The 11,970-nt window shown below is 39.9% G+C and overlaps 1 protein-coding gene across 1 annotated transcript in view; it reads right to left on the bottom strand.

The window, feature by feature from the left end:
• Positions 1-8,285, bottom strand: part of LOC308283139 (E3 ubiquitin-protein ligase TRIM35-like) — a gene marked incomplete at both ends in the record, with an annotated part of 13,447 nt that extends 5,162 nt beyond the window's left edge. The window contains one exon of the mRNA XM_080723520.1: positions 6,988-8,285. Within this exon, the coding sequence (XP_080579646.1) occupies positions 6,988-8,285 (1,298 nt within the window). The remainder of the gene's footprint in view (positions 1-6,987) is intronic.
• Positions 8,286-11,970: the final 3,685 nt, after the last annotated feature.

Here is an 11,970-nt window from a genome sequence, read left to right as displayed (position 1 = left end):
TATATCTCCGCACCCGTTGACCCGATCCATGCCAGATTTTACACACACACTCCCTGCCTGCCAAACTACAACCTCCAAGGACCCCCAGAGCCCCAGGGACCCCCAGGTCCCTGGGGGACCCCCAGATGTAAAAAATGACCAAATGTGCAAAAATGACCAAATGACCACCCCAACGGGGCTGCTCACGGGGAATTCCCGGGGACCACCGACTCTTGGTGCTCCAGAACGGATGCAAAAGTGGTCACTCAGACATTCGGAAAATTATATGTTTGATATCATCCAATCATTCTGAGGCACCCCTGGATTGCCGTCACGGCACCCCAGGGTGCCCCGTCACCCACTTTGAAAACCCCTGGTCTAGGTGAGTCATGACCTTTGACACCATCTAAATGTCTCAATAGAAGAGCAGGGATACTAAATACAACCTCCCCTATTGTTATATTGTATTAACATACTCTACCATACAGATTGTTATATTGTATTAACATACTCTACCATACAGATTGTTATATTGTATTAACATACTCTACGATACAGATTGTTATATTGTATCAACATACTCTACCATACAGATTGGACTAAATTTTATTTTATTCAGAAAAAGAAAAATGTGGCTTTAACATGACTCCAAGTTATAATATACAGTAGGTATAGTATAGAACTTTACAGTATTTGGAAACTGCACAAAGTACTGATTTAATACATGTTTTGTATAGTTGTATATTTTGTATAATAAGTTGTGGATTGTGGTGTGTGTGCGTGTGGTCAGTAGTTCCAATCAATAACATTTTCGTCACTGACCGACATTCAGACCAATAGGAAGACGCGGACACATTGATTGACGGCGACTTCGTCCACTCACAATTCAAAGCACAGGCCGGGGGCGGGTTCATTCTGGTTGCCGCAGATACAAAATGATAAATCACATCAAGGTGAAATGGTTTCCTACTTTTATTATTTATTTATTTGTTTCTTGGACTGACTTTATTTTAACTTAATTTGATGTTGTGCTGCACTGTACCATAACCACGTTTTGTATTGTTACAAAAATAAGTAAATAAATAAAACAACATACAAGCAGAAATGATGCATAATAAATACCATATCATAGAATAATAAATAACATATGAACCAGACCAAACATTTATATATTATTATATAATCTACATCAGTGGTTCCCAAACTTTTATCCCCCAAAAGAGAAATATAGGCATTTGCCCGGCAGGGACCCAAACTAGTGGAAATAGCAGATGTGAGCTTGTAGATCTACTATTTTCCCTACTTCTGAAGTCCTTAAACATTTTGTTCTCTAATTTATGGAATTCATTTGATATTTCATAAGCGGGCGAAGCGGGTGCAAACCTCTAATTCAGAGTTCAAACGGGTAAGGACGGGTAAGGACTAGTACTAGTAAGACGCCTAAGGGTCTAAGCAGGGGTGGGCAACTTTGATGATGGCGAGGGCCACTATATTTTCACCTTCACTCCAGAGGGCCACTATATTTTCACCTTCACTCCAGAGGGCCACGTTGCATATTGCTACGTCCTATTTTATCATTCTAGTATCTCATACAAATGAAGCAAAAATAGCAGATCTACAAGCTCAAAATGCATCGCGCTGCGATGTGTTTTGAGCTTGTAGATCGGCTATTTTTGCTTCTTTTGAATTGGAATCCTGAATTATTATAATTTTTTTTAAATGGAATCCTTAAATGTAACATTTTGATTTAATTTCAATTTAGTTATATTAACTTTATGAAACTAAATACAAAAAAACAAAAAAAAACACATTTTAATACTACTACACTAGTCATTAAGCTACTAATATAGACTGACAGAATTAAAGCAGATCATGGTTGTAATTGTAACAGCTGAAATCAATAATATATCAGTATTCTGGTATTAACCTGCGGGCCGCATTAAGTGAAGGTGGGGGCCGCATGTGGCCCCCGTGCCGCCAGTTGCCCATGTATGGTCTAAAGGGTGAGGTTGTGCAGGTCGGAATTCGCACAGGACGGACAAAGTGTGGACACAAATATTTCCCCAAATATGGATATGACTGACATCATAGATGTCTTATGTTATAGACCAAAATGAGACTCAATATGTCCATATATGTGCATTCAAGCTATGGGTTTAATATTGATGACATCGGGGATCTCCATATACATGGGGATACAAGGGACAAGGATGGAATGTGATGTCACAACAATGTGATGTGACAGGTCAGCTATAGACAGAGGGCGGTACACTCTGGCGTTACTGACAAGATGCCATTATTATTATAACATCTCATAATTCTGATGTCATGAAAACTGCAATTTGCAGGAGATTCTGAGATTATCGGCTGTCTATCTATTGATCAGCTTTGCAAGCTGGTAAATACAAAACAGAATTCAAGAAGGGAACTTTCTATGAAACTCATGGATTACAAGCAGTGGTGTAAAGTAACTAGATTTACTACTGTACAATTTTGTATAACCTTTGAGTACTTTTTCCACCACTGATTACAAGTGTGCAAATGGAGATTATGATGTGCTTGGACCTGAATTAAGTCTGGTGGCTGTGGATTCCTTGTGACTTGTGTCAGTGCAACCACTTTCCCACAATGTCACCTTTTCTAGTAGGGGTGGGTGATATGGTGATAAATATCGTTGAGACGATACAATGTCTCCACAGTCCACAACATGCCTTTTCAGAGATATCGTATGTAATTGTGATACAATGGAGGGAGCCTGGTTGAAATTAATACAGACATTCATTGAAGAATTCAATTTTAACCTGCATTTTGGTCTAGATCAGTAGTTCTCCAACTTTAAAATGTCAAGGTCCTTAACCTTAACTCTGACAGTATACAAATGAAACCAAATGGACCCGTTCATTTCTATACTGTCAAAGTACATACTTGTACCGGTATATGGGTCAATTTAGACCTCCCAAAAGGAACCCAGAGAGTCCCTCCCTGGACCCCACTTTGAGGACCACTGGTCTAAATGGTCTGTTACTCCTTTTTTTAGTTTTTGGTTATCTTGTAGGCAGTGGTGTGATATGGATTTTAGAAGTGTGGGTCCTCTAAATTCATGACGTCATGCGCGCACGCTGTTTTTATTGTTAAGTGTGTGTTTAGTGTGTGCATATGAGGCACGCGTGCGTGCAGCAAAATAAGTGTGAGCTCGCCGAGCCCACGCGAGCCCCTGGCATCTCACCCCTGCTTGTAGGTGGATGTACTGTTAAAGGACAACTTTGTTTTTTTTTTTTTGTTCATTTTAGATTGTAATTAGAGCAAAGAAAATATGAGTCTTAAAATGTTTTCATTTACTGCTTTCTATCGTTTTAGCGATTTTAATGTCATCGATTTCATTGGTTGGGGGAATGCGTGAAAGTGGCTACCCGATAAGCCCAATCCCAATCTTTCATGGGCAGATGATACAAAGCAGGTAAGGAACAGAAACTATTCATGTGAGCACAGTTGATTTGATTTCAACCATAACTTGAGTCCTCTGTAAAAGACATTACCATCTGTCTCTAGTTTTAAGACTGTAGGCAAAGATCTTTCAATGGGATTTCCATATTTCCCTGGAACGTTCAGAGGATTGAATGTTTGACCAGCAGGTGGCACCATGGAGCTTGTTCACACATGTATCAAATGCATAGAGCAGGGGTCTTCAACAGGGGGTCCGGGACCCCTAGGGGGTCCTCAGAGTTACTACTGGGGGTCCTTAAAATCTTTGTGTGATAGAAACTTTATTTTCCTCCTTTTTTATATTAACCACTTGAACCCTAACGTCCATATTCGGAGAACTTTAGCCAAAATTAGCAAGCTTACAACACCTTTATTTCCTACTATTTGTTTTTAATCAATTATTTCAAAACATTTTCCAAAAAACATCCCCCCCAAAAAAGCAATATTTAAGTAATTTCATTCATAAATAAAAACAAAATCTAAGAAATTCCATAAATTAGGAAACATGTTTAAAAAGTAGTGAAAATAGCTGATCTACAAGCTTACAACACCTCACAGGGCGAGGCGTTGTGAGCTTGTAGATCGGCTATTTTCGGCAGAGAGGTTTGGTGTAGAGGGGAAAAAAGAGCACACTAAGTACAGAGTGAAAGGTCAACTTTAGTATTGACGGTTCAAGTGGTTACAGTACATATCTGATAACACAAATTGACATGAATCCAAAATACACTGATGATTGTGCTGTCAAACGATGAAACTATGGAATCTGGGGGTCCCTGCTTCATCGCTCTCTTTGCTAAGGGGTCCTTGGCCTGAAAACGTCGAAGACCCCTGGCATAGAGACAGTGTAGTGCCTCAGTAAACGAGGAGCACATGGCAAACCAACCTAGCATCAGTCTAGCTCTAAACAATGTATTATTAAAAAAGAAAAATCACACCCAGGGTGAAGTGAGCGGTGCTATTTAGTTGAGATCAACTTAAGAGAGACTGATGCTAGTTTAGGCTATTGGTTTACCTGTGATCCTAGCATCAGTTTAAACGTAATATAAAAAATAAAGAAAAGAAAATTAAGTTAGCAGTGCTATTTAGTCAAGTTCAACTTAAGAGAGACTTTGCCACACAAAATGAATGAATTTTATATTTAACGATGAATAGAGATGATGAAGACATGAATGCAGTAGTATTTAATTATGTTATTTATTATGCACTTATATTTGATATGATATTTTTGAACACTTTGGCGCAGGCAACATTGCAAGAGAACTAAACTCACGAATTAACATTTTTCTAGAAAGGTTTCATAAACCAGTAAGACTCCCTAATCGGGAGATAAGCGACCGTCAGGTCAGGTCACATGTATACACAAATAGGCCAAAATGTGTTTTGCAAGATTGCATGTGTATCGTAATACAGCTTGGAAATATATTGTGATATTGTATTTTTCCATATCGCCCACCCCTACGTTTTAGTTTAATTTAGCGTCCCTTGAAGCTTGGCCGGGACGTACCTACAAACAGACGTGGGACAAACAGACAATCTACCGGTAGGAGCGGTTTGCACCGTTCATAAACATTTGAAATTGAACTATAGGATGCTAGAGGTAAATAATGAACCTATGGTCTGAATAACATGCTATCTAAATGTCATTTTAACCTATTTGCATAAGTCAAGGCTTGGTCTAAGGTGGAGTCTGAAGAGGTGAGTGGTCAGATTACAGTGGTTCACCATCCCTTACAGTCTATGTCACTGGTTCCCCAACACAGTGAAATCTCGCAACATATTTCTAGTAGGCCTATGTGTCATTATTTCGACTAGGGGTTAGGGTTAGGTTTAGGCATAGTTTTACTGAGGTTAGGGTTTGTGTTAGGTTTAGGCATAGTGTTTAACAATCACCAGGTTAGCATTCACCAGTGTCAAAAAAAAAAGAACGTTGAACACATGTTACGTCGAAATATCGACACTCTCCCCCCAAACACTGGGTCGGGAGTCAGGACGCATTTGTAGGTCATGGACACATTGTTATGGGTCTCTTTATTGTATTGTATTTTATTTCCTACTATTTGTTTTTAATCAATTATTTCAAAACATTTTCCAAAAAACATCCCCCCCAAAAAAGCAATATTTAAGTAATTTCATTCATAAATAAAAACAAAATCTAAGAAATTCCATAAATTAGGAAACATGTTTAAAAAGTAGTGAAAATAGCTGATCTACAAGCTCACGTCAGCTATTTTCACTAGTTTAGGTCATGGGTGGGCAAATGCCTAATTTCTCTTTTGGGTCTGAACCACACACGCACACGCATGCACATACACACACACACACACACACACACACACACACACACACACGCACGCACGCGCACGCACGCACGCACGCACGCACGCACGCGTGTCACGCAAGAGTAACGTGACATAATTAGAACCACAATACCTCCAAGTAAACAGTTTTAATATTTTATTATGGTGTTTGTTATAATTGTATTAACAGTGATTTAAGTGACTGCAGGGTTCATAGTCTACCTCAGCCATTCTGTTTTCATAAAACTAATGTAATATTTAACATACTGACCTCTGCTAGCCATCATATTATAACATGTCATTCTTTATAATGTCATAAAGAGATTGTTCCAACGTGATGATTCTGTATTAAGAAATAGTGTAAAAAGTACAATACAGTTTATAGTAAAGTATCTCAATGTTTACTATTGAGACAATTACATTTCTATGAATCCCCATAATATGAATTACCATTATTGTTGGCACTAGTACTATTACTGATCTGATTAATTCTTCATCATCATCATCATCATCATCATCATCATCATCTAACTACGTGGTTCCAGAGTTACACTGATCTTCCATGGTAACATCTTCAGAGGGACAAAATGACCAGTTTCAATGAATGGAAAGAGTGTGTCAGTGAAAGTGTGTGTGAAGGTGTGTGAAATATCCCAACTAGACAAAGAGTCTAGAATAGAAATACCCGGAGTTACTGTGAGTTGAATCTAATCCTAATTCCTTTGTTGCCACGGAGAAGAAGTTAAGAGAAAAGACAAGCAGTCAATCAGGAACACAGACAGGCAAAGATGGTTCGATTCCAGGTTGGTTTATTTGTAGGAGATGCATGTAGCACAGAGCACAGAGGGCAGCAGCCCTCCGCCGTCTGGCCGGAGAAGACCCTTTTTCCAACAATTTGAGCTTTCTTTATACTCTCTCAGAGTTAGCTGAGACAGACATGTTGATTCAGGGGTGAGATTAGGTTTACCATATGGTGGCCAAAGGGGCCGGTGACCCAAAGGCCTTTGTTGACTGTAAACCTTAACTAAACACAGCAGGTAACAGGGCCCTGACCCCCACCCCAAAATAGAGAATGGATGCGAGATCTTTAGTTATTACAGTCCTGGGAACAGACATTTGCCCCTGTCCCACGCCTATCTGACCATGCAACATTAGAACACACCCTTAAGTTTGGCGTAGAACTGACAGTACAATAAGTACAAAATATGTGAATATGGATTCACGCTACCGCATGTGTATGTGTGTGTTGGTATCAGGATCAGAGAAGGACAGCTTTCCTTTGTTCCAGTCCAGCTGGACTCTGATCTTCTTGGGGTTCTGCTTCACTGAGAGAACAGTGAATGACCCTGGTGAGGAGTCTGCTATGTATTTACCTTCAGATAACCATATACCCCAGAGTTGACCCCTTCCCTTTCCCTTCCTCTGATAAGACTCTGCTAACACACCCAGTACCCACCATGTGTTGTCTCCAACCTCAACATCCCAGCTGTGAGTCCCAGAGTTAAAGCCCTCAGAACCCAGGACACGGCACCGGTGGTCAAACCTCTCTGGGTTGTCAGGAAGCTGCTGTCTCTGTCCACTTCTCACACTGGTCAGATCATCAGACAGGATGAGATTTGGATGGGCAGTGTTGGGGTCCAGAATGACAGGAGTGTAGGAGACAATGTCCTTCATCTTGTCCCAGACTCTGAAGGTCAGGTTCTTCAGGTGTTTGGTCTCGTCTATCAGTGCTCCTGAGACCGGCTGTGGGTCCTGCAGTGTGAGCTGGCCTCTTTCCACTGTGGTCTTGTAGTTCTGCAGGAATGAGATGTGTTCAGCTCTCAGATCCTCCTCTATGGCTCTGATTGTGTCTGAAAGGGTTGATATGTCTCTGTTCAGACCCTCAATCTTCTCCTTCATCATCTGAGTCTTCTGCTGCTCTTCCTCCCTCAGTGCAGTGATCCTGGCCTCCTCTTCCTCTTGTAGAAACTGATGCATCTTCTTAAAGTGTTCCTTCATCTGCATCTCTGTGTGCCGGGCCCGGACCTTAATGTGTTCTGCTGTTTGGTCACAGTTTGTTTTAACTTTATTAAAAACTTTCAGTTTCTTCTGTAAAGGCTTCAGAGATTTCTGGACTTCCTCCTTGTGATCCAGTGCAGCTTCATCAATGGGTCTGAAACTGTGGTTGATGTGTTTTTTAGAATCTCGACACACAAAACAAGCTGGCTGTTGACATTCCAGACAGAACAGTTTGAGTTTCTCAGCATGCAGACTGCAGAGAACCTCAGACCTTGTTGAAGCTCTCTGATGTCTCTCCTGTATGAAGGCCTCACACAGGTTCTTCAGAGCCAGGTTTCTGGGTGGATCCACAGACTGTTCCGCCCTACAAACTGGACATGCTTTTATTACCTTCTCTCTCCACCATTCCTGCAGACAGGCTTTACAGAAGCTGTGGCTGCAGGACAGGAGAAAAGGATCTTTAAAGATGTCACAACACACAGGACAGCAATAATCCTCTTCTGGGCAAGTCCTTTTCCTGGATGCCATTTTGTCCCTTGCAACAAACACTCAGCTCAATAAAGGAAATCAGCCAGTCAGTGGTGGTAACACTCCCTCCTCTAGAATGTTCCCTGAAGTTTACTTTCACTTTTAATCGTGGTTCTTGTTAAAGTCCATTCAGCTGACAGAGTCAGCAGCAGGTTCCAGTGGTCTGGGTCAGTATTCCCTCCTGTAGCTGTGGAAACACTGTCTGTCCTCCTCACTGCAGGGTGTGTTTGATCTGAATGTGAATCTTCGCCTGTCTCTGTGTGTGTATCTGTCTGCATCAACAGAGAAGAGTGTGCTGTAAATTTTTGTTTCCTGACTCCTCTGAGTCAGAGAGGGGAGGAACTATGACCACAGCACAGAGCTGCAGCTCTCTCTCTCTCTCTCTCTCTCTCTCTCTCTCTCTCTCTCTCTCTCTCTCTCTCTCTCTCTCACACATGCACACACGCACGTGCGCACGCACACGCACACACACACACACACACACACACACACACACACACACACACACACACACACACACACACACACATATCAGGGGTCCGCAAAAATAGTGAAACTGGCCTCTAAACTGTAGAGGGACAAAAGCTAGACCAAGTACAGAGCCAACAGTGAAGCTGAAGGATGAAATATAATTATTATTGAGAGAGACAGGCATTGCATTGAGAGAGACAGGCGATAAGATTCACGTTGCACCTTTGAATTACTCTGTTAACTTTTAGAATCTTACATCATATCAAGCCACATCAATATGCATATCTTCCCACCTGAGATACAGTAGGCTATGTTAAGGAGAAATATCCGTTTCCATCAGAACTGACTGAAAATAACGTTACAACTACTTGAAACCCAGCATCCCTATTCTGGGGGGAGAGTTCACCAAAAATAGCAGATCTACAAGCTCACAACGCGTCACGACGTGACACGTTGTGAGCGTGTACTGTAGATCTGCATTGTGAAGTGATATTGATGAATTCCAAATAATATCATCAAATCATTCCGAGGCACCCACTTTGAAAAACCCCTGGTCTAGGTGAGTCATGACCTTTGACACCATCTACAGTAAATGTCTCAATAGAAGAGCAGGGAGACTAAATACAACCTCCCCTATTTATATTGTATCAATATACTCTACCATACAGATTGTTATATTGTATTAACATACTCTACCATACAGATTGTTATATTGTATTAACATACTCTACCATACACATTGTTATGTTGTATTAACATACTCTACCATACAGATTGTTACATTGTATTAACATACTCTACCATACAGATTGTTTGTTTGATTGATTGATTGAAGACTTTATTAGAAGTTTGCATAGGAAAAGGTACAGTTTCATGACGGTACAGTTCACTGGTAAAAGGTCTACTAAAAGGAGATCCATTGAAAGCCTAAGCTTATTTCCACTGGAAACCATTGAAGTATCTCATATAAAATTGAATGACAGACAAATAGAACACAGTACTATGCAGTAGATATATGTAAGAAAAACAAAAGAAGACAGTAAGTCTAAACAAAACAGTATATACAAAAAAGGGGCAGGGGAGGGTAGGGTTGGGCTAGGTTCATTTTTTTACCAGTTGCGAACGGTTGCTGCCTGTAAGTGGTTTTTCAGGGCAATTTTAAAGGATGCTAGTGATCCACACTCCTTTATGGCCTTCGGTAAGGCGTTCCACATTTTGGTAGTATAGCAGAAAAAAGAGTTTGACCCTTTGTTGGTTTTGACTCTGGGTTGAAAGTGATCTGTGGCGCTGCCTCTGGTGTTGTAATTATGGACATCCTTAATGTTTATAAAGTATTTTGACAGGTACTTGGGTATCATAGTGGTGTAGTGTATCTTGTACACCAGGCCCATTGCAAGTTGCTGTACTCTGTCATCTACTCTGAGCCACCCCACTCTTAGCTGGTGAGTAGCGGTGAGATGAGTCTGATAGGGAAGTTTAAGCAGGACCCTAATTAGTTTATTTTGGGCTGTTTGGAGTTTAGTTTTCAGGGCTTGTGGGGCGTCACAATACCATACGTGGACTCCGTAGTCAAAGAGGGGCTGGATTATTGCACCAGCTATGGTTTTCAGTGTGTTGAAGTTGACCATCGGGGCGATCCTCTGTAGGAAACAAGTTCGTTGATTGATTTTATTTATTACTTTAGAAGTCATCTTTTCACTGGAAAGATTAGCTTCAAGGATGCATCCTAAGTAAGAGATTTCGTTTTTTCGTGTTATGACCTTGTCACCCACTTTGATTGTGAAGTTATCAACTTTTTTGAGGTTATGATTTGATCCAAAGAGGATGGACTCCGTTTTTCCCAGGTGAATTGATAATTTGTTGTCGTTAAGCCATGTGCAGATCTTACTTAGTTCAGAGTTAAGTGTCTTTTCGACCTGCAAGTGGTCCCTGCCCGAGACTAGGAGAGCCGAGTCATCCGCGAACAGGAACAGGTTGCAGTCGCAAGCAGATGCCATGTCGTTCACGTATATTAGGAACAACAGAGGTCCCAGTATGCTACCTTGAGGAACACCACAGCTTACTGGGAGGGGGGGGGACAGGGTACCGTTAATCTCCACCACCTGTTCCCTCCCCACCAGGTAAGATTGCATCCAACTCACTGCTGCGCTGTCAAGACCGATGGCTTTTAGTTTCTCAATCAGAATAGAATGATGTACGGTGTCAAATGCCTTCTGGAGGTCCATCATGACCATGCCGCTATATTTGCCGTCATCCGCTTCGCGTTTGATTTGGTCGGTCAAATAGAGAAGGCATGTGTTATATTGTATTAACATACTCTACCATACATATTGTTATATTGTATTAACATAATCTACCATACAGATTGTTACATTGTATTAACATACTCTACCATACAGATTGTTTATTGTTATATTGTATTAACATACTCTACCATACAGATTGTTACATTGTATTAACATACTCTACCATACAGATTGTTATATTGTATTAACATACTCTACCATACAGATTGTTATATTGTATTAACATACTCTACCATACAGATTGTTACATTGTATTAACATACTCTACCATACAGATTGTTATATTGTATTAACATACTCTACCATACAGATTGTTATATTGTATTAACATACTCTACCATACAGATTGTTATATTGTATTAACATACTCTACCATACAGATTGCTATATTGTATTAACATACTCTACCATACAGATTGTTATATTGTATTAACATACTCTACCATACAGATTGTTATATTGTATTAACATACTCTATACATATTGTTATATTGTATTAACATACTCTACCATACATATTGTTATATTGTATTAACATACTCTACATACATATTGTTATATTGTATTAACATACTCTACATACATATTGTTATATTGTATTAACATACTCTACATACATATTGTTATATTGTATTAACATACTCTACCATACATATTGTTATATTGTATTAACATACTCTACATACATATTGTTAACATACTCTACCATACATATTGTTATATTGTATTAACATACTCTACCATACAGATTGTTATATTGTATTAACATACTCTACCATAGGCCTACATATTGGACAAAATAACATTTTATTCATAAAAAGAAAAGTTACAAAATGAAGTGTTGAACCCAACATGAATCCATGCTATAATATAGGTAGGAGTATAGAACTCGTCTGTAATACAGCTCG

Source organism: Nannobrachium achirus, assembly GCF_963921795.1.
Source record: "Nannobrachium achirus genome assembly, chromosome: 4".
NCBI lineage: Eukaryota > Metazoa > Chordata > Actinopteri > Myctophiformes > Myctophidae > Nannobrachium > Nannobrachium achirus.
Note: the sequence above shows the minus strand (reverse complement) of the source record. Positions and strands in the feature narration are given on the sequence as shown.